General features: G+C 36.3%; 1 protein-coding gene across 2 annotated transcripts in view; it reads left to right on the top strand.

Annotated features, from left to right (window-relative positions):
* Positions 1-23,769, top strand: part of MEF2A (myocyte enhancer factor 2A) — a gene marked incomplete at its 5' end in the record, with an annotated part of 110,370 nt that overhangs the window by 55,417 nt on the left and 31,184 nt on the right. The window contains 3 exon segments of one of the 2 annotated variants that reach the window (NM_001097421.1): positions 14,742-14,873; positions 17,447-17,666; positions 18,668-18,727. In NM_001097421.1, the coding sequence (NP_001090890.1) occupies positions 14,742-14,873; positions 17,447-17,666; positions 18,668-18,727 (412 nt within the window). 2 annotated transcript variants of the gene reach the window in all.

A 23,769-nucleotide genomic window follows, 5' to 3' on the forward strand; every position in this document is an offset into this window, starting at 1 on the left:
TCTTTGTCAGAGATGAGTTGGCTCTAGGTGCATGGGTTTAATTCTGGGCTTTCTATCCTGTTCCACTGATCTGTATTTCTGTCTTTGTGCCAGTACCATACGGGTTTCATTGACTGTTGCTTTGTAGTATAGTCTGAAGTCCGGGAGCCTGATTCCTCCAGCTCCATTTTTCTTTTTCAGGATGTCTTTGTCTATTCTGGGTCTTTTGTACTTCCAAACAAACTTTAAAATATTTTGTTCACGTTCTGTGAAAAATGTCCTTGGTAATTTGATAGGGATTGCATTGAATCTGTAGATTGCCTTAGGTAGTATAGTCATTTTGATATTAAAACTCTTCCAATCCACGAGCATGGTATAGCTTTCCATCTATTTTTGTCATCTTTAATTTCTTTCGTCAGTGGCTTATAGTTTTCAGAGTACAGGTCTTTTGTCTCTTTAGGTAGGTTTATTCCTAGGTATTTTATTCTTTTGGATGGGATGGTAAATGAGATTACCTCCCTAATTTCTCTTTCTGTTCTTTCATTGTTAGTGTATAGAAATGCTGTCGATTTCTGTGTATTAATTTTGTATCCTGCGACTTTGCCAAATTCATGGATGAGCTCTAACAGTTTTCTGGTAGAGTCTTTAGGATCCTCTAGGTATAGTATCATGTCCTCTGCAAATAGGGATAGTTTTACTTCTTCCTTTCCAATTTGGATTCCTTTTATTTCTTTTACTTCTCTGATTGCCGTGGCTATGACTTCCAAAACTATGTTGAAGAGGAGTGGCGAGAGCAGACATCCTTGTCTTGTTCTTTATCTCAGTGGGAATTCTTTCAGCTTTTCACCATTGAGAATGATGTTCACTGTGGGTTTGTCATATATGGCCTTTATTATGTTGAGGTAGGTTCCCGTTATGCCCACTTTCTGAAGGGTTTTTATCGGAAATGGGTGTTGGATTTTGTCAAAGGCTTCTTACATGTCTATTGAGGGGATCATATGGTTTTTATTCTTCAGTTTGTTAATGTGGTGTTTCACACTGATAGATTTGTGGATATTGAAGAACCCTTGCATCCCTGGGATAAATCCCACTTGATCATGATGTACAATCCTTTTAATGTATTGTTGGATGTGGTTTGCTAGTATTTTGTTGAGGATTTTTGCATCGATGTTCATCAGTGAAATTGGCCTGTAGTTTTCTTTTTTGTGGTATCTTTGTCTGGTTTTGGTATGAGGGTGATAATAGCTTCATAATATGAGTTTGGGAGTATCCCTTCCTCTGCAATTTTTTGGAATAGTTTCAGAAGGATAGGTGTTAGCACTTCTCTAAGTGTTTGATAGAATTCGCCTGTGAAGCCATCTGGTCCTGGACTTTTGTTTGTTGGAAGTTTTTTAATCACATTTTCAATTTCAGTTCTTGTGATTGGTCTGTTCATCTTTTCTATTTCATCTTGGTTTAGTCTTGGAAGATTGTACTTTTCTAAGAATTTGTCCATTTCTTCCAGGTTTTCTGTTTTATTGGCATATAGTTGCGTATAGTAGTCTCTTACGATCCTTTGTATTTCTGTGATGTTAGTTGTTGCTTCTCCTTTTTCATTTCTAATTTTATTGATTTGAGTCTTCTGTCTTTTTTGCTTGCTAAGTCTGCCTAAGGGTTTATCAATTTTGTTCATCTTTTCAAAGAACCGGTTTTTTGTTTCATTGATCTTTTCTATGGTTTTCTTCATTTATATTTCATTGATTTCTCCTCTGATCTTTAGGATTTCTTTCCTCCTACTAACTTTAGGTCTTGTCTGTTCTTCACTCTCGAGCTGCTTTAAATGTAAAGGTAGCTTTTTGTCTTTTTTTTTTTATTTGATCTTTTTCTTGTTTCCTGAGGTGGGCTTGTATTCCTGAAACTTTCCTCTTAGAATGGCTTTGCTGCATCCCATAGGTTTTGGAGTGTCCAGTTTATTTCCAATGTCTTGCATCATCTTCAGCATCAACAATCTAAAGTCTTTTTCCTGGAGGCTGAGAATCTCCTCATCACTTAGCTGATTTTCTGGGGTTTTCCCTTTCTCCCTTATCTGAGTTATAGTTCTCTTGTCTTTTCATTTTGATAGGTTTTTGGTGTGGTGACCTTTTTTACAGATAATAGAGTTGTAGCCTCTCTTACTTCTGGTGTCTGCCCTCCTTGTGATATGGGGGCTTGGTGTAGGCTTCCTGCTGGGAGGGGCTGATGCCTGCCCCCTGGTAGGAGGAGCCAATTCTACTCCCTCTGGTGGGTGGGGCTTAGTCTCTGGATGGGATTAGAGGCAGCTGTGTGCCTGAGGGGTCTTTAGGTAGCCTGTTTACTGAGGGGTGGGGCTGTGATCCCACCTGGGTTGTTGTTTGCCCTGGGGCTTCTCAGTGCTGACTGATGGGTGGGGCCAGACTTTCCCAAAATGGCCACCTCCAGAGAAAGGCATGCTGCTGAATATTCCTGAGAGCTTTGCTTTCAGTGTCCTTCCCTCACAAAAAGCCACATTCACCTCTGTTTTCCCAGGATGTCCTCCAAGAACTGCAGTCAGATTTGACCCAGATTCCTATGGAGACTTTGCTTTGCCCTGGGACCCAGTGCACATGAATGTCCATATGCACCTTTTAAGATTGGGGTCTGTTTCCCCCAGTCCTGTGGAGCTCCTTGCACAAGTCCCACTGGCCTTCAATGCCAGATGCTCCAGGGCTCTTTCTCCCCAGTGCCAGATCCCCACACATGAGATTTTGATATTGGTCTCAGAACTCTCACTCCTATAGGTGAGTCTCTGTGAACCAGTTAGTTTCCAGTCTGTGAGCTTCCCACCCAGGAGGTATGGGGGTTGTTCATATTGTGAAATCGCCCCTCCGGACCTCTTGATGTGGCCGCCTCTTTTTCTTCTGAAGTAGGATATCTTTTTTAAGGTTTCTGGTCCATTAGGTTGAAGATTACTTAGCATTTAGTTGTGAATTTTGTTGTTTTTAGGAGAAAATTTGAGCTCCAGTCCTTCTATTCTGCCATCTTATTCCCATCCTACCCAGAGAAGTTGAGAGAAAAGGAGGACTGGTTAGAAATTCTAGCCTATATTAATTGGTATTCCAGGAGGGAAAAGAGAGAGAATGGGGCAGAGGCTGTATTTGAAGAGATAATGACAGAATTTTCAAAGATCAGTGAGAGTCCACAGTCCTCAGATTTAAGAAGCCCAACAAATCCCAGGCAGAATAAAAAAATCTATATATAGACATGTCATAGTGGAACTGCAGAAAACAAAAGACATAGAGAAAAACAGATTATCTTCAAAGGAGTGCTGACCAGTTCTAAACAATAGCAAATGAAATCTGTAGTTGGTGAAATGTTATTCTAAATGTACTAGCGAAAGGAAAGTTGAAATCCAACCTACAATTGTATATCTAGAGAAAGTATCTTCAAAAGCGCAGAACACCTGTGTATCAACTTTGCAATTAAAACATCTCAGGCTTTTGAAGAAGGGGTCTGAACCAAGTAAGTGACTGCTGTGGTAGTAAAGCAGTCTTCCAGGGAAGATCATATGAGAAGCTTTGTGTGGACCATGGCCTGTGTCTCTTTTATTAGAATATCAGAACTTAGGGTGCTGTCAATAAGTTTTTTGGATTAAAGAAAAAAAAAGGATAAAGTAAATGAAGTCATTTGTACAGTTTAAACACACACACATACAAGAGGATAGTGAAGAACCAAGAGCCAGGGCTTTTGAAGATGTACTTTCCTGACCTCAGAGTGCACCGGGAGCCAACTCAGTCAAAGTACTCATTTATATGTGGAGGTCTTCAGCAGAGTTACCTTTCCCCATGGGTACATTGATACTGTTGGGCTGCCTCGTATCTAGCTTCTGGGAGATGAGGCTCCCACAGTTTTGGTTTTAGGTGGCGAGGGGAGAAATATTACCATTTGCTGTGATCTTTGCCTTCAAACCTATGCATATCATAGAACTGTGTAAGACCACAAAATGCAATGAAATCATGGCCTGAATGTCACACACTTCTAACCGAAGATAAGAGTAAGATCAAGGAACGTTTGGAGAAGGAGGCTGAGGAGGGCAGTGCTTACAACCACATGTATATGAAATGTTCTCTCTTTCCAGTGGTTGAGGTGGTTCCTGATCACAACATTGTGCATTCTCTCTTTTGTTTGATGGCTGATTGATTGATGCAGTCTGAACTAACAGTGTGTGGTGTAAAGAACCCTAAACTGAACATAAGAAGACTTAGATTCTAGTCCCAGTTCTGTTACTTAATAGGGGTGAGGAATTGGATCTCTCCTGAGTTTAATCTTCTCCTCTATAAAGGTAGAAGGTGAACTAGATGATCACAAAGGTAGCACTTAGTTTTCTATTCAATAGCTATTTTTTCATATACTTTTTTGAGCACATATAATCCCAAGATCCCATTGCCTCAAAATTTTGACTCAGTTGACAAATTTCAAGGAAAACATAATTTAACAAGATGGAATCATGAAAGAGAGAAAATCTGGATGGTGTTGTTGTCAAGTTTACTACAAAGGAACTCCAAATCCACTTGGTTCTTTAGTAGTACTAGCCAATTTTTAAAAGAAGAAATAATGCCACTATTTCACAAACTCTTACAGAGAATAGAAAAAGGAACTCTCATTACATGAGGCTAGTCTAACCTTGATAGCAAATTAAGGAAAGTTCTAAAAAGAAGATTCAGAAGTCAGTCTCACTGAACATAAATGCAAAACTCCTGAACATGGTATTAGTTCCCTTTTTTAGTTAAATTATTTATCGTGGACATTGTAATTTTTACAATGAATCCTTTTCTCCATTGCTTGGGCACATGTCTAGACTATGTCAGCCTCCCTTGCACTAGAGGGGCCATGTGACTGAGGTGGCCAAAAGAATGCAAATAGAAGTGATAGATGCTGCTTCTGAGTCTCACGTCTGAAATACCTGCCAGCTGGGTGCAGAAATCTGTATGAGAACTCTCGAGATCTTGTATGTGGAACCACAGCATAAATGACTGGGTTCTGAATAATCTCACTCAAGGCTGAGATAAGAAACATCCTCATTAGGGTTTGTATGAATAAGAAACTTTGATTGTGTTAGGCCACTGAAATTTTGTGTTTGTTAAAGCATCTAACATCACTTATGCTAAACTGATATAGAAATTAAGTGCAGCAGTATATAAAAGGGATAATACATTATGACTAAGTTGGATTATTCCAGGAGTGCAGGGTTGACTTAACAGAGTATCCTTCTATCATGGACTGGAAGTCTCAGTTTTGTATATTTCAGTGCTACATAAATAATCCATATAGAGTCAAGGAAATGCCAGTCAAAATCCCAAGAATTTTTTTTTAAGAATTCAACAACTGATTTTGAAATACACAGGGAAATTCAAGGGGAAAAGACACTCTGAAGAACAGCAAGGTGAGAAGCTTTGCAATATATAGAGGCAGATTTTATAGCTATAGTAATGAAGATACTGTGGCATTGGCACAAATACCAAATGCCAAATATATCAATGGAATAATAACTCAGAACATTGTACATACATAGGTGGCTGTGGTATCACAAATCAGAGATGGAAAGAGCAAACTTTAAGCAGTGATGCTAGGACAATTGGATATATAATATATGGGAAAACTGAAAGTGAACATACCTCTTATCTACACAAAATCTACCTTCAGAAAGTTTGTAGACTTAAATATGAAAGACAAAATTATAAAGCTTTTAGAATATAATGTAGGAGAAAATCTTCCTGACTTTGAGGTAGAGAAGGATTTCTTACATAAGACATAAACATTAACACCATAAAGGATAACTAAAGAAAAATAATTGATAAATCTGACTTTATTAAAATTAAGAACCTATTTTTCATCCAGAGACAAGTGTTAAATATGCCACAGAATGGGAAAAAAATTATTTACAATGCATAAAATTAACAAAGGACTTATGTTGATTACAATAAAAGAATGTCTATAAAGCAATAAGAAAAGACAACTCAATAGAAAAATTGGCAAAGTACTAAAACACTTGGCTTCATAAGAAAGAGAATCCAAATGGACAGTAGTTATGAATGTGCTACATTTGCATTTTCTTGGTAATCTAGGGAATGCAAGCTAAATCTGCATTGCAGATAGAAATGTACATTGATACAACTACTTTAAAAATCAGTTTTGCATTATATAGTATAACGATATTGTTTTGTGAACTAGCAGTTCTTCTCCTAAGAATGTATGTAGAGGAATGTGTGTATATACGCAGTACACTATGTCTGCAACAGTGTGCAAGTGCCATTTTCATAATAGCCAAAAGATTGAAGCAGCTCCGATGTCTCTCTGTAATACAGTGGATAAAGTTTTTTTTTCTCATACACTATCATAGAATATTCAGTGAAAATGAACAGACTGTTAGTATATGCAGCTCTATGGGTTAATATTATAACCATAAGGTTTAATGGGGCCAGACAATATATTGCATATATTCATATAGTATTTAAAAATAAGCAAAGCTAAATTAAATCTTAGGGATATATATAACAAAGTGAAACGCTTTGCACTGCAATATATAGACTAATTTTATAGCTATTGTAATGAAGATATTGTGGCATTGGCACAAATACCAAATGCCAAATATATATATATTTGGTAAACCTATAAAGAAAGTACAGAAAGTCGTCATCACAGAGTCAGAATGGTATTACCTATAGAAGGTAGACGGGAGGATTCTGTAATTGAGGGAGTCATAGAAGGTTCTGGTTCTGGTCTATTTTTTGACCTGATTAGAAAATACTGTTGTTCATTTTATAATTTTTGAATTTTATATAAATTCTGATGCACCTGTCTTTATATATATCACAGTTTAAAAAAACTAAATGTTTTCATGTGTTTTCAACGTGTCCAGGAAGAATATTAAGTATCTTTCAAACTAAAACAATTATTAAAAATGGGGAAAAGGAGAACTTTTCTCATAAAAAAAATTCCAAAGTGTAATTTAAGTTCCTTGGAACTTAAAACAATCATTCCCTTATTTTACAAGCACTCATTTATACCTTTTGCTAGAGCTGACAAATTATCCATTCAGCCCGTGTTTGTGGAGCTGCCCAGCTGCTTCACAGAAATGAGATTAAGGTGGGTGGTGATAGTGTGGATTGCTTTAATTGATGAGCTCATTGTGCACTTAAAACTATGCATATGTGCCTTTTGAGTACTTTTATTTCCATAGTTTCACTTCTAAGTGCTGTGACTGTACTGGTTTGAAATTGGATTTGCCAATTATTGTTATACAGTTGAGCATATATTAAAGAATATTTCATTTCTTGGTTGGCAGTAGTTAAAAATGCAATCTTGTCTGACACAGGCAGCATATATAGACTTCTAGATCTAAAATTCAGTAACATATCTCAAGGTTACAGAAAGTGCCAGTCCCCTGGGTTTTTTTTTTTTTTTTTATCAGTTCTTATTTCAGATTCCACACAGTTTAAATATTTATTTAAGCATACTTACAATGGAAAATATCCTGAATACTAGATAACTTATCTCTGTAAACAAACACCAATTATTATAGTGTGTATATATATTTTAGTGCATACACATACATGTAATTTCCATGAAGAATAAATGTCTAAAAAATTTTTTTTAAGTATTTTTTTTTTTTGCTGATGAGAGACTCTAAGCTAAAAGAAATCTAGTTTAAATTAGCTGTTTCTGTCTAATTTATAATCCATTTTGAAATGTTTGTTTTTTAAATTTGTATAAAAGAAAACCTGGATATACTTAGAAAAAAGTCTAAGTAGCATTGTTCTTGCCTCCTCTAGTTTCTTTTCCCTATCTCCTTCCTACTCTTCCCTTATTCTGTTTCCAGTTTCACCAGCAGATTTGCTAATGTAGACTAGAAAATGAGAGGCAAGTGTTCAGGGCCCACGAAGCAGTATTTTATATAAACTTAGAATTCTGAAAGTGTTTCCTTGAACTTGAATTATAAGGTTGTAAGTAGAACAGTAGAACGCATAACTTTAAATATCTTTGTTGGTGTATATACTGCTATTTGAGTCAGTTATCTCCAGGTTTGTGACCTTTTCTGGACTCCAGGTTGTGGAGACACTAGCCAGACTTGTTTTAGGACTTATATGATTTAGGTAAGGAGACTGTTAACACATGACCCAAAGAGTTGTGACAGTTTTTTCCATCAAGGTTCTTTGATTACAAGAGATAGAAATTCATGTAAAGTAACTCAACCAAGGGGGTATTTATTGAAAGAGTATAGGCAGATGGCAGCTAAGGCAGGAAGGGATACCCGGCTTCTTTGGCCTGAAGTCAGGAACTCCAGCCAAAGGTCTACATGGTCCCTCATCTCTGCCACCAAGGCTGCTTTGCAAGATGATTCTCCTGAAGGCACAACTGATGGTCATCATGTAAAAGTAATTGATGTTCTGGGTCTGTATCTAATTAATGATTTTTGTAACCAGATCATAATTCTCAAATTTTAAAAACTTTAATTATGATAATGTAATACTTTCTCAGTAGTAGAGAAGATTTGGTGAGCTATGGACCCTTACCTCAGTGCTAATATAAATTAAAAAAAAAAAAAAAAAACTGGGTTGTTCTCTATAAATGACATGGAGTTTTCCTTACTTAAGAAAAGTGTAGCTTTTGTTTTTTTAGATTTCCAGGCTTATACTTTAGCTTCTGGGTTCAAAATAAGATCCAGAATCATAACCTTTACCTGTTAGTTGATTCCAGCTAACTATATATTCAGCATATAAAGTCTTCTTGCACTGCTGATTCTAATCTTTCCTATCCTAAAGCCCACTGGAAAGTATCACAGTAGCATTCAGAATATAGGCTATTGTAAGTTAAACTTATGTATGAAGTTGTCTTTTTATAGTTCAAAAGCAGTTAACTATCAAGAGTAGATTAACCTAATATAAACTAATGTCTCTGGATTGCCTTATTACTTAAGTATATTTTAGCAAATTCATAACAAAGGACGTCTGAAGTAACTCATAGCATCCTGGTTTCTTCTTTATATTTTTTTTATTGTGCAAGTATTAATAAAATACATGTTTTGTGTGTGTAGTACTTTGTCTAGACTATGAAAATGTAAAGCAATTTAGACTTCATTCTTTGATTTGAAAGTTCATAGATTAGTTGAGGATATAGGAAATACATAGAAGATAAGTCAATACAAGGTAGCATATATTAAACTAATGTTATATAGAGTAAGTGCTCTTAAAATTTCAGCATAAGAAGCAGTGGGGAAAGAAAGTTTCAGGGAAAGACAGAGTTCAAACTAGGCTATAATGATCTATAAAATAGTCATATACATAAGAGAGAAGACAGGATTTCAAACAAGTAGGGTGATACCAGTGAAGGGATTTTTGTGACTGTTAGGATAATAATTTTGACTACTCTGGCTGGGTCAGAGGTTTCAAGAAACAAAGAAACGAAGGGGGGTAAAAAAAAGTAAGCACTAGGCTGTTAGATGACTTAGAGTGAAGCCAAGGAATTTTGATTTTGTACTCTACATCTGTTATTTCAAGGATGTAAAATGTATAAATCTGTTGAGGTTCAGGGAGAAAATAATAGAAACTATTTTATCCTAATATATGTCTGTTCATATTTTTAAAGATTGACAATTATTCATGCATATAATTTTTTAAATCTGTGAAATATGTTTGCAGATGGAGTAGATAATCTAAAAAGCTTTGAGACTGTTGCTTTTAGATCACAGAGAGCCATTACAGATTTATTTATTTATTTATCTATTGGTCTTTTTAGGGCTGCACCCACAGCATATGGATGTTCCCAGGCCAGGGGTCAAATTGGAGCTACAACCACTGCAATGCCAGATCTGAGCTGCATCTGTAGCCTACACCACAGCCCATAGCAACGCCAGATCCTTAGCCCGCTGGTCAAGGCCAGGGATCAAACCCGCATCCTCATGGATACTAGTCAGATTCATTTTCACTGAGCCACGACAGGAACTCCCCATTAAAGATTTAAAACAAGGGTGACAAACGCAAAGCTGTGTTGAAGTGAACTGAACCTATGGCAGTTTATGGGACAGATTAGAAGAGAGGAGAAAAGTGAAAGACAAGAGTCCAGACATAAGGCAGGCAGACCTGTATGAGTGTGGTGGCAGTGGAGATAGAAATAATGATCTACAAAATCTGGAATTCCAGGAGTTAGCATTGTGGCTCAGCAGGTTAAGAACCTGATGCTGTCTCTTTGAGGATGCAGGCTTGATCCCTGGCCTCAGTGGGTTAAGGATCCAGCCTTGCCACAAGCTGTGGCATAGGCCACAGTTGTAGCTCAAATCTGGTGTAGTCATGACTGTGGTGTAGGCCTGCAGCTGTACCTCTGATTCACCCACTGGCCCAAAAACTTCCATGTGCTTCATGTGTGGCCATAAAAAAAAAGAGAAAAAGAAAAAAAAAATTGGAATGCCATGTTAATGCAAGGAGAGAACAAAGAGTGAACAGCAAGATGCTGGCTGTGTTGACTAGAATAGGTAAGTCCAAAGAGGAGATCTACTTACTAAAAGATAATGAGTTCCATTGTGGTTAAGTTGAAATAGAGAGGTTGGTCAGATATCCGAATGGAAATGTGCAGTAGTTACTTGGGACTGTAGGGCTTCAAAGTTTCAGATTCAGTTTGGAAGAAAGTAGAATCAGTACCTGCATACAACTATAAAACCTGAGTCAAAAGTTTTAACTCATTAATTACTGAGGGAACCAGAAAAAAAAAAATGTTACAGCTGGTTTACAGATAAATCCTAAGATTAGACAAATGCATAAGCCCATCAAGGAGGCAAAATGCATTTGCTTCATAGATGGAAAATTGATAGCTTCCATAGTGAGGAAAGAGGTCAGTTGAAACCTCCTCTAGACAGAATCTATTTACATGTCTATAAACACTAATTATTTGCATTACTATCAGCTTTCTACTGATGAACTTCTATCTCATTGCAAGAGAGAGCAAATGAACAGAGTTGTGAAATAGCTAGAAGACAGGAACAAACCACACAGAATCAGATAACCTGAGAGAATGTGTCCTAACCAGTGCATAGTTTTCCATTAAAGACGTTTAGCAATTATTTCTTGATCCACTTAAAATTTTTCACAAATTGTCCTTGCATAACTAAATGTTAAAGGTAAATGTTACATAAGGATATTTGTTGTTTAATGCCTATATAAAATTTCACAAGATCACAAAGAGAAAAGCCATTAAAATCATAATAGAATTTAACTTTATTGTGATAAGTAGAAAAAATTTGTTAAAGGTGTTTAACAGACCTCCAAAAATACAATTTCTGTTTTCTATAGAAAAAGACTGATGAAAATTACAGGTTGTGAGTTCCTGTCGTGACTCAGTGGTTAACAAATCCAACTAGGAACCACGAGGTTGTGGGTTTGATCCCTGGCCTTGCTCAGTGGGTTAAGGATCTGGCATTGCCATGAGCTGTGGTGTGGGTTGCAGACGTGGCTCAGATCTCACGTTGCCGTGGCTCTGGCGTAGGCCAGTGGCTAAAGCTCCGATTTGACCCCTAGCCTGGGGACCTCCATATGCCGTGGGAGCGGCCCAAGAAATGGCAAAAAGAAAAAGAAAAAAAGAAAAAATTATAGGTACACCAATTTTATGACTTAATGTAAATAATCTCACTAGTTAGAATCTTTAAACATGTTTGGAACACTGATTTAAAGGATGTAGAACAAGTTATAACAAATCAGCTTAACTTGATTAATTTTTTATCACAACTGATCCCTTTAGCAATTTATAATGTATGTTTCAGAATACCATTTAAGAAAAACAACTGGGGTATATCAACTTAAATGGTATTCACTATTGATGTGAAATTACTTTGGCAGAATTGAGTTTACCCCTTAAGTTTGCCATAATAGCACTGAAAAACTGTCAAATCACTTGTGTAAGAATAAAGTCCTGTTTGCTTTAGAATGGAATATTATAGTCATCAGTAATAGCAATAGAGAGGGTACAATGTTAATACTTTTGAATTTTTTCCCACTTGAAATGGATTCCTCATTAATGGTGACCTTACTGACTGTTTTCTTCACTGGGCAAGTGTTTTTATTGTGGCTGACTTTGAAGCACATGAAAAAACTGAAGCTAGCCTGTTTCTTATATGCCTCGCCTGGCCTTGTTAATAGATTACAGCATTCCACTTGTTAGTACCAGTGACACAGGAGAAACTTTTATAATTATGCTATGTGGTAATGATAAAGAAGACAGAAAAAGTCTTTTTATGGTAGTTGGGTCCTCAAAACAACTCTTCATGTTCTAGTGATAAGACACAAGTTGGATAGCCAACAGAAGTACATTAGCTTCTTATCTGCAGAGCTGATACAGCCTTTTAAATTCTCTCACACTGACAGGAACCCCATCTCAAGTGAAAGTTTGCAGAGCTGGAGATACCAGAGCGCTATTCTTTCTCATGAGTACAAGTAGGGTTAACCCTACTGTTGTAGAATAAAATGTTTGTGTTATTATTAAACGAAGGCCATATTCTTTTTCTTCTGCAATTTAAAGAGATATACTTAGTGATTGCTGTTAGTATAGGAGCAAGACTATGAATTATCTGGTCTTAAGATATATGACTATGAGGGGAAGATATCTAGAGGTTTCAGGCTAGAATAAATCATCTTCATGATAAAATCTGTGTGTGGGTATCTGTTTGTTCTGTGTCTAGAGCTGTGTAGGTTATAAAGGTTCATTGTGTTCCAGTATTTAGTGTTAACATCTTCACTGCTGATAGCAAGTTGCAGAGCTTTGGCATGCACAACTTGATACTATGAATGGGGGACTGTTACCATGCTTTAGTGCTGAACTGCAGGACCATTTATGGCTAAGTACACATAAAAGTTCATGCGATTACTTAGATCTACAGAACTTAGAGCCATGGGGCCCATGTTGGTGAAATAGGTGTATTGTTCGCCATATGCTCATGTTTAGTGATTGTTGTGGTAGGGGTTTCAGGCATTGTGTGTGGGATTCCTAGTGCATGCCAAGCAAGTTAAGCTAACAAATATATCTATACCATGTTTCTTTACGCGTGCAAAAAAAAGAAAATTTTAAAATAGATTTCAGAGACCATGCCTTAAATCTAATATAAATAATCCTTTTTTTTTTTTTTTTGTCTTTTGTCCTTTTAGGGCCGTACGTACCCATGGCACATGGAGGTTCCCAGGCTAGGGGTCTGATCTGAGCTATAGCTGCTGGCCTACCCTTGAGCCACAACAACATGGGATCCGAGCCGTGTCTGTGAACTACACCACAGCTCACAGCAACACCAGATCCTTAACCCACTGAGCGAGGCCAGGGATCGAACCCACAACCTCATGGTTCCTAGTCAGATTCGTGTCCACTGTGCCATGACGGGAACTCCTAAATAATCATTTATAAATGAACTCATCTAGTCCTTGTGTATTGTTCAAACGTTTCTTAACCTAAGCAGATGGGCTTACTTGGAAAACTTTCAACTTCTCAAAGATATCTAAGTTCTTGAACCCAGAAATTCTATTTTAAAATAGAAATCCATCAGGATTTTTTAAAATTTTAGACATTCTGGAAGTAAATTAATATTCCATAGATTGTAAGTCCTTAGTTTTTTAAATTTATTTATTTAGTCTTTTGTCCTTTTAGGGGCGCACCCATGGCATATGGAAGTTCCTAGGCTAGGGGCCTAATCAGAGCTGTAGCTACTGGCCTACACCAGAGTCACAGCAATATGGGATCCAAGCTGCATCTGCGACCTACACCATAGCTCACGGCAATGCCAGACCCTCAAACCACTGAGCAAGGCCAGGGATCAAACCCGCAACCTTATGGTTCCTAGTCGGATTCATTAACCACTGAGCCACGACGGGAACTCCTGAGCCTTTAGTTTTAAATGTGTTTTTTTAAAAATACTGGACAAGTTATTTTGTGATGATTTTAATTTTAAGGAAATTAAAAATCGGGAAACCAACTGTTCATTGTATTTTTTACCCCAAAGTAAGAAGAACAAAAAAGTCAGTGTTGTCCAGGGATACACTCAAGAAAATTCTCCGGAAAGTTCCGTGGGTAAATCATTAAATCAATCTAAGAATGAACTCTATAGTAAGAACCAGCAAAGGATGGGAAAGATCACACTGAATTAGTTTTTATATGAGATATGTGAAGTCACTAATAATATGAACATTCTACATAGGAAAGAGTCGTTATTGTCCTTTGTAAGTAAGTATTTGAGTTTTTATACTTCAAAGTTCCATGGGAAAATCAGATTAGGAAGGAAATTATTGGGATTTTGTACATATCCTTTCTGGTAAATAGGATAAACTCTCAGAAAAGAATGTCAGTAGATGAAGTTGCTAAAATGTTTTATAAAGCGTACTGGATAACTTCTCAAAGCATCATTGTGATACATTTGTATTTCAGTTCTCATACTCATTGACCTATCTATCAGATAATCAGAATGTAATCAGATTTGGATCGTAACTGTTAGAGCAGTGAGTAATTTAGTTCTCTAGGAAGTTTGGAAAGGAAGACTCCAAATATACATAAATATTCTCTTAATGTGTAACAGGAGAATAATTTTGCTTATGTCTGAGGTTTACCTTTCTTGAAGAATTAGAATACATTTGTGATCATTTAAAACCATCTCAGTGGCTCTTGTATAACTCAATTCATTCAGTCTGTGCTCTCTTAATAAACTGACAGAAAAACTCATGGCAAGTTAGTATCATTTGTGTGTGAATTTTCCAATTGTATTTCAGACTTTAAGAAAGAAAGGCCTTAATGGTTGTGAGAGCCCTGATGCTGACGATTACTTTGAGCACAGTCCACTCTCGGAGGACAGATTCAGCAAACTAAATGAAGATAGTGATTTTATTTTCAAACGAGGCCCTGTAAGTACTTTTACTTTACCTCTCCTTTTTATTTGTTGATCCTTTTTGTTAACTTCATTATTTAGGCTCTGAACAAGAAGGAACACAGAGGGTGCGACAGCCCAGACCCTGATACTTCCTATGTGCTAACTCCACATACAGAAGAAAAATATAAAAAAATTAATGAGGAATTTGATAATATGATGCGGAATCATAAAATCGCAGTGAGTACTAAAGTATGGTTTGTGCTTTTATCTTGTGCATGAAGAGATTGACCACACATCTTGTTGTTTATCTTCACAGTGGGTGATCACAACATAAGTAGAAGGGGGGAAAAGTATTCTATTAATTTCTTTCGATTTTCTGGAACTTTAAAACTGAGGAAGTCTTGTTACAGTAGTAAGATTTTACTCTTCAGTGTGTTAAACATATAGGTGAAAAGAACATCCTAATTCAGGCTCTGCTACTTACTATCCTCATACCTTTGGATAGGGGACCTAAGCATCCTAGGTTCCAATTTCCTCATCTCTCAAGTGAGTCAGTTGGCTCACATAATTTGTAAGGTCCCTTCCAGCTTTAAATTTCCATGATATTAAATATGGGGTGCATAAGGAGACATTCCCTCTCCTTCTTATGACTCTTAAAATATTACATGGACTTAAGTAAAATCTTGTGACTATAACATATAAAATGGCTGGATTTATTAAAGAGATTTGGTGTTTCAGAATTATTTTAAATTATTTTTATAGGTGCTGTAACAATAGCTTACTATTTGGCTCTTTAGAAATGTTCCAAAACAACTTGATGATAAAACCTTCAAATTCCTGTTCTTTCCTAACACCATAGGTATTGAGGAAGAGAGCCTTGGCTCAGTTTTAATTTAAGGAAGCACTGTTCTTAAACTGATTGCAAAACAAATAGTTGGTTTAAAATTTTTCCATGCATGCACATCTAACCATAGTTAAACAGTACTTTGGGTTCATGCCCCTTTGATAGTTCTGCAGAGTTCTCACTGAAGCTCCACTGGCAAGAGCTACTTAAGACAATTATTCTGGATCCAATTTTTCTAACACTATATATGTGTTGTAGCCTTTGTGGAACAAATTGGTTCCAGTGCTGATATGTATTTCATTGTCAGAGTTAATTCTCTTGAAACTATCCCCTAAAGTATGCATCATGGATGATTTCTTCAGAGTAATCCTATGCTTTAAGAAGCCCAGGAAAAACAAATTTAAGGAGATGTTTTTGTGCTAATACCATTCTTAAAAAACAAAATAAAATTTCTTTTGACTTCACATAGATGTTGGTGACCTTGCAATTAATGTTAATCTACAAAAACGTTGTGTAAATAAAATTTACATTTGAAAAAACTTTATCCATTGTTTTATATCTTTTAGTGAATTACAGTTTTCTATCTGAAATAAACTACTCAATAGAGTATATAATTATATTCTTCCAACCTTGAGTTAGCAATGTTACCTTACTTTGCAAATTATGGTTTTAGAATGTAGGGAGAGGAAAGTTTTTTTCTCCCTCACTTTAAATTATAAAGAGAATTGTTATTTATCAAGGTTAACTATTATATTACAAGGGGTCTATGGAGAAAATGCTAGAGGAAAATGGAAAACACTATTTTTAAGGAACTATGGAATATTTTGGAGGGAAAAAGATAGCATTTAAAATATTTGTAATTTAATCTTTAAACAATTAAAAGATAGCTTATCAGTATTTTTGCTTTTTAGGGTCACACCTGCAGCATATGGAAGTTCCCAGGCTAGGGGTCGAATTGGAGCTCCAGCTGCCAGCCTATGCCACAGCCACAGCAATGCGGAATCCAAGCACGTCTGCAACCTGCACCACAGCTCACTACACTATACAGCTCATGGCAACACTGGATCCTTAACCCATTGAGTGGGGCCAGGGATCAAACCCACATCCTCATGGATACTAGTCCAGTTTGTTTCCGCTGCACCACAATGGGAACTCCCAATAGTTAATTTAATTGTTTAGAATTTTTTTGCATATTTATCACACTCAGATTGCGTTGTGTTATATATATAACTTGATTTTTTTTTTGTCCACTAGAAATGTCAATGAATTAAATAAGACCAGGCCTTATTTATAATGTCCCAGATTTGCTGTATGAAGTTTATAGTATGTGTACGCATTTTTCCCCTTTTGTTATATTTGGAATCTCCCAATAGAAATGTAACCTTACAAAACTAGTTTGCATTACAGTGCTAATTTATGTTTATTTGATAACAGTGATATATTTTATAATGTCTAAATTTGACAACGTAACTTTAATATCAGGTTCTGACCTCTCATTTTCATCTCTATGAGTATTTAAAATATATAATATATACATTATACAAGTATATGTGTGTTAATGTATTAAAAATTGAAAATGTTCATGTTAAGCATTCTGATGTTCAAATATAATTGTAAAGAAAATAGCTTAAACCTGCAAATTGCTTTGGTAAGAATCTATCCTCTACTTTTAGTAACTAGAGTTACCTTATCAAAGTAAAGTTTATAAGTTATTAGTGTAGGTGAAAATCAGACTAACAGTGTTCCTTGTTCTTTATTTACAGCCCGGTTTGCCACCTCAAAACTTCTCAATGTCTGTCACAGTCCCTGTGACCAGCCCTAATGCTTTGTCCTACACTAACCCAGGGAGTTCACTTGTGTCCCCGTCTTTGGCAGCCAGCTCAACATTAGCAGATTCAAGCATGCTCTCTCCACCTCAAGCCACATTACATAGAAATGTATCCCCTGGAGCCCCTCAGAGACCACCAAGTACTGGCAGTGCAGGTATGTAGTGATGTGTATTCTGCCAGTTCTTTAACTTAAAGAATGAAGAAACTATCGCTACCACAAACAGTTTCTTACTCTGCTACTCTTTTTTTTGTGTGTGTTTTTTTTGGCCACCCTGTGGCATATGGAATTCCCAGGTCAGGGATCAGATCCAGACCACATTTGTGACCTACATCACAGCTGCAGCAACTCTAGATCCTTAACCCACTGAGCCGGACCAGAGACCAAACCTACATCCCAGGGCTTCAAAGATGTCACCAAATCCATCGTGCCACAATGTGAACTCCCTATTCTGCTACTCTTAATATTATTATTTTGATGAACAAGAGTAATAATTGCCTCCATTTTAAAGTGTTTTTCTTTTGAAAGTCTGTGGCTGTAGCATTGTGAAACAAATAGACTATATTTGTTCTATAAGCTTTCCTTGCCATCTATAAACTTTCCTTATCATGGGAAAGCCATGCCTAGACAGGAAGGAAATTTAATTAGGATGTTATGAAAAAAGACTTAAAAGCGAGTATGGGCCACTCATGTTAAAAATTTGGAAAGATACACTGACCTAAGTGGAGTCAGTGTTTTCTGCATCTTCCCCCTTTGTGATTTGTTAATTCATCGGAAATTTGAAGTGCATTGCATTCCCGTGTGTAGTACAGTATCTCCTCTCCTATATGTCCTAGATTTTATAGCACTCCATTAACACTGCCCCCATCCTCATCAATATGTACTATTTGGTGTTGATACACAAGAAGGGAAATATGTCCAAAGCTTGATAGGTGAGTGTCTTCTGTCTGTCTTCTGTCTATCTCTCTATATAAATTTATATCTATATAGATATACATCATAATACACATGAATGCCAGGTTTAGACTGGGTTAGTTTTAACTTTTGTATTTTTACGAATGGAGTGAAGGGTTACCTCTGTTCAGTTCACTGCCACTGAGGTAAGGAGAGCCAGATTGCATTCATTCATTGCCCTTTCTTCTCTAAAATTTTGTTAGGTGGGATGTTGAGCACTTCAGACCTCACGGTGCCAAATGGAGCTGGAAGCAGCCCAGTGGGTGAGTGAATTCCTACCATTTCACTTTGTAGGCATCTATTCTGTCTGAAATAAAAAGAATATTGTCCCTCAAACAAGGGCTTCTACCAAATGAAGAGGAAAATATGGGGATGTATGACTAGAGTAAACATGTCCCTTTGTGCTTTATTTAATTTCCTTCTGAGGGTAATTTCTCTAATACTTAACATTTTTTTCTCATCCCTGTGGTATTCCTCATACCTTGGCCTTAAGTTCAGTTACTCATTCGTTCAGTAAATGTTTATGAGTGCCTCCTTCATAACAGACATTGTCCTTTTCTAAAGACTAAATTGCTTTAATACAATTTTTACATCAAGATAATTTCTTTTTTTTATATATTCTTTTCCATTCTGGTTTATCATAGGACAGTCAATATAGTTCTTTGTGCTATGCAGTAGGACATTGTTAATTATCCCCTCCATGATTATAGCTTACATCTCTGACCCCAACCTCCCACTTCAACCTTCCCCCAAATCCCTCCCCCGTAGCAACCATTCTCTATATCTGTGAATCTGTTTCTGTTTCATAGATAGCTTCATTTATAAGTACAGTTTCTGTGTCCTCTGTCCTTCCTGAAGTTAGACTGTTAGCAGACTGCCATCTCTTACAGTTACATGAAATGTTTTTAGAGAGATTGCAATATGAAGAATTGGTGGGCCTACTTCTAGAGACACAGAGAAAATTGAGAAGTTTGTCTCTGAAGGATCTGTTTTGGTGGTCACATGTAAAACATTCGCATTTTGTCAGGGTTGTTGCCAAATTGTCCTGTTTACTTTGGGATCCTTCTCAAGATGACTAGCAGTTTAAACATGTCATAGGAATTCCCGTTGTGGCACAGTGGTTAACAAATCTGACTAGGAACCATGAGGTTGCCGGTTCCATCGCTGGCCTTGCTCAGTGGGTTAAGGATCTGGCGTTGCCCTGAGCTGTGGTGTAGGTTGCAGACGAGGCTTGGATCCTGCATTGCTGTGGCTCAGGCATAGGCCAGCAGCAACAGCTCCGATTAGACCCCTAGCTTGGGAACCTCCATACGCCACACAAGCGACCCTAGAAAAGACCAAAAAAAAAAAAAAAAAAAAGTCATAAATGTGTCTGCCCAGCCCTCCTGAACTGCTGGTAAAGATAGATTATGAATTTTTTTTTCCCTACTTTTTAGGCTTCCACTGTGGCATATGAAAGTTCCCAGGCTAAGAATCTAATCAGAGCTACAGCTGCCAGCCTACACTACAGCTCACAGCAACACCAGAACCTTAACCCACTAAGCAAGGCCAGGGATGGAACCCACATCCTCATGGATACTAGTCAGGTTTGTTACCAGTGAGCCACAGTGGGAACTCCTAGATTACGATCTTAAGGTTATAAAAATATAGTATGTATGTCAAATAGTGACAAGAATAACTATATCCTTTTGGATTGCCATCACATTTAGTCACTTGGTCTCTTCATTGTGATAATCATAGTTATTGTTACCTGAGAGCAAGGGCAGGAATCCCCTCCCTGTTTCTAGATACTATACTGTGTGTTCAGAGACATCTGAAAACAGATCACTTACAGAAAAAAATTCCCAATTACATGTATTCAACCTATTTATTCCAAAAATGTGAGGAGCTTCTGCTTTAAGAAAATTTTGGAGATAATTGAATGGTTTAATTGAAAATGATGAGAAAGAAATAAAAGACGTTGAGTGAGAAAAGTTATAAAACATATAGTGGCCTAAAGTAAGAAAAAATGCCTAATTATATCTGCTACTCTATTAATTGCTCTTTAATTCATTTAATGTTAATTTTGACAAGCTCTTGGTTTTATTTCCAAAACTATTTTTATTTTATGGTGTTTAACTGTTTGATGCCTTCATTTTTCTCCTCATCCTTCTGGCTTGTTCTCTCCACACATCCCTAAAGCTTTTCCACTATTTGTTCTTATCTCCCATGCAACTATAAATCTAGACCTTTTTTGTTGTTGTTGCTTAGTTCCTTTTGGTAACTTCAGACTCAGACACAGGCATCATCATCCTAATCTGACCTTCTACATATAATGCTGTTTCTTTTATTTCCTTTTAAATTCATCTTTCTTCTTTTGTAAGCCTCCTCCACCCTATGTAGACCTTCAGGTTTAGAGAGTCACATTAGTCACACTCTAAAGATCATGGCACATCATCATTGGTTTGTATAAAGCATGTTCCTCATTTATCCCTCTTACACCTCTGTTCCACTTCCATTCCCTTTCTTTCCTATCCCCACTCCCCAGTCATTGGTAACTATTTTAATATGTTTAGTGCTAAAAATAGTGTTAATCATCATGTTAATGACCATTAGTAGTGAACAGGAATTTTTATTAAAATTAAAAAATTAAGTATTAAAATATTTGAAGTGCTTTGTGAGTTACTTAAAAGTCTATTAACAAGAGTTCTCTTGCGGCACAGCAGGTTGAGGATCCAGTGTTGTAACTATAGTGGTTTGGGTCACTGCTGTGGCATCAGTTCAGACCCCGACCAAGGAACTTCCCCATGCCGCAGGTGTGGCCAAAAAAGTCTGTTTCCATCGCTATATATAGATAGATAGAGAGAAATCTGTTTCTTAGTGTACACCTCAATCTTATATAAAAATTGGACATCTTGATTCTTCAGTGCCTCATACTCTTATATACCTATTTTACCTGCACTAGGTGTAATTCTACTTTGTTTGTATTATATCCTAAATGACATTTTTGTTGTAACTGCTTTTTACCATCCTCCACCTGAGAATTCAGATTCAAGTAAGTAGACATCTGATATCATTTAATTCAGATACCAAATGGAAGTAGTTATTTTTGTGCAGTACTTATAGCATATATGAGTTTAAATACTTCTTGCCATAAATTGCCTCCAAAAACAAATGGTCTGTAATAGATAGTTTAGGAATGTTAGTATTTTTTGTGAGGAAGAGTTAGGTAATATATTTTAGCTCATTTTCAACAGTGGTGCCATTTTGGTTTAGTAGTTTGGAAAAATATTTTAAATTTTATTTTATGCCTTTATGAATGAAAAGATTAAGCATTTAAATTCCCAGGGAATTTTAAAGGAATATCATTGGAAATTGTGTGTATGATTTCTCAGGTACCCTTTTCAAAGCATGTTTCTTAAAACTATATGAAAAGGAAGACTTACGTATGTATTTGTATTTAGCAACCTTGTACTAAATAAAACTAAACAAGTTTCTTTACTGTAGGACTTACAGAGCCTTTAAGATGCCAACCTGTTTTGTGAATCCTTAAACTTAGTATGTAACATATGGTTACTCAGAGTGATTTCACAGTAGAACGCTTCATTTTTTTCTCATGAAAAAGCATCTTTCAGAATTAGTGTCATATAAAACATATTTTGGGAAAGATGGTTATTTGGGCATACTTTGTCATTTGTACCAGCCTTTCTCTGAGGACAACTAGAAATGTTAGGCAGAATATTTTAAAAATCTGTTTGAAAGCATTTGAGAGCTAAAGAGAAGATGAAGAATTATTGGCTCAAGATTCAAGGAAGAACAAAGAGATTCAGAGAGATGTGCCCAGCATTTATAGCTGTTTTTCCTCAGGTGGTGGTTGCTGCTTCCACAGTGGGGTGCCTAAGAAGCTTGAGTATGATAGCCTCAGAGACATAGAGGACAGAAAGATGAAAGTTCAGAGTCCACAGAGAATTGAGGGCCTAGTATATTCTTCCTACTTTGAGTTGAACTCCCAAAAGGCTGGATGGACCCTGGAAGTAGCATGAATCAGAGTAAACATCCCTTCATGGTAGTTACATCTCTTACTTTCATCATCCCACTTCCTGAAGTCAGATTTTGGTGACCCATTGTTAGGGGCCTCAAGATGCCTGGGAAGGCAGATACTCTGGAAAAGAATAGTATAAGAATAAAACATTAACCCAGGCATTATTATTTCTACTTGACATATAAACAGATTACTAACTAGGCATAGTCAGGAGCAGCACAACATAAATGAAAGCCTGCAGAATAAATGGACAGTAGAATCAGCCTCCTGGGAACTCCATAACTTGGAGTTATTAAGCACAGACCTTGACTTTTAACATAACAATGTTTACCTTGTCAAGGAGATTTTTTTTTTTTTTTTAAAGATTAAGATTTTGGGCAGAGAACTGGAAACTTTAAAAATGGATATTTTAGAACTGAAAAAAGTAATGCAATTAAGAACCTACTGGATGGATTTAATAACAAATGGAAAGGAGAAATGGTGAATTAAAAGAGAGGGAAAATACTCAGAATTTTTGAGACATAAAAGGATAGATAATTCAGAAGAATAAGACCTAGAGGATAGTTAAAACTGGAGTCCTAGGAGGCAAAGAGAGAAAAAATTGGCCAGAAGTGGTATTTGAAGAAATAATCACTGGGAATTTTCTAAACCTGACAAAACGTATCAAGCCACAAATTCAAGAAGCCCTATAAAACCCATGTGAAATACTAGTAAAGCTAGTAACTCTTTCAGAACAGAAAGCTAAGAAATCCTGAGCCAAGCATGCAACTCAGAAAGTTAGGGAAAAAACAGTTTAAAGAGAGTAGAAGTAAGTTATAAGAGCAGAAGTTACTGGAATAGAAAAATAAACTTAATGTAAATTGAATTATATAAAATTGATTATTTGAAAAGACTAATAGAATTGAATGTTATTTTTTCATTTACATTCAATTCAAAATATTTTCTAAATTTTATTTTCTAATTTCCATTATAACTTCTTTTTTTGACCTGTGATTATTTAGAAGTGGATTTCCTAATTCCAAATGAATGGAGTTTTCTGGTTATCTTGGATATTGTTTTCTAGCTGAATTGTTCTATTACCAGAGTACTTACTTCCATATGGTTAACTTCTCTGAAATTTGTTGATTTTTTTTTTTTTTTTGGCTCAGCATATACTTACTTTTTGTCTGTTCTTTATACACAAAAGAAAACTTTGGGGTTTTATACACAAGGAATGTAAACATTGAAAAAAATGTTTATTCTCATTCTCTACAATAAGCAGAGATTATAATTTATACTGTTTTA

Source organism: Sus scrofa, chromosome 1 (assembly GCF_000003025.6).
Source record: "Sus scrofa isolate TJ Tabasco breed Duroc chromosome 1, Sscrofa11.1, whole genome shotgun sequence".
Lineage (NCBI taxonomy): Eukaryota > Metazoa > Chordata > Mammalia > Artiodactyla > Suidae > Sus > Sus scrofa.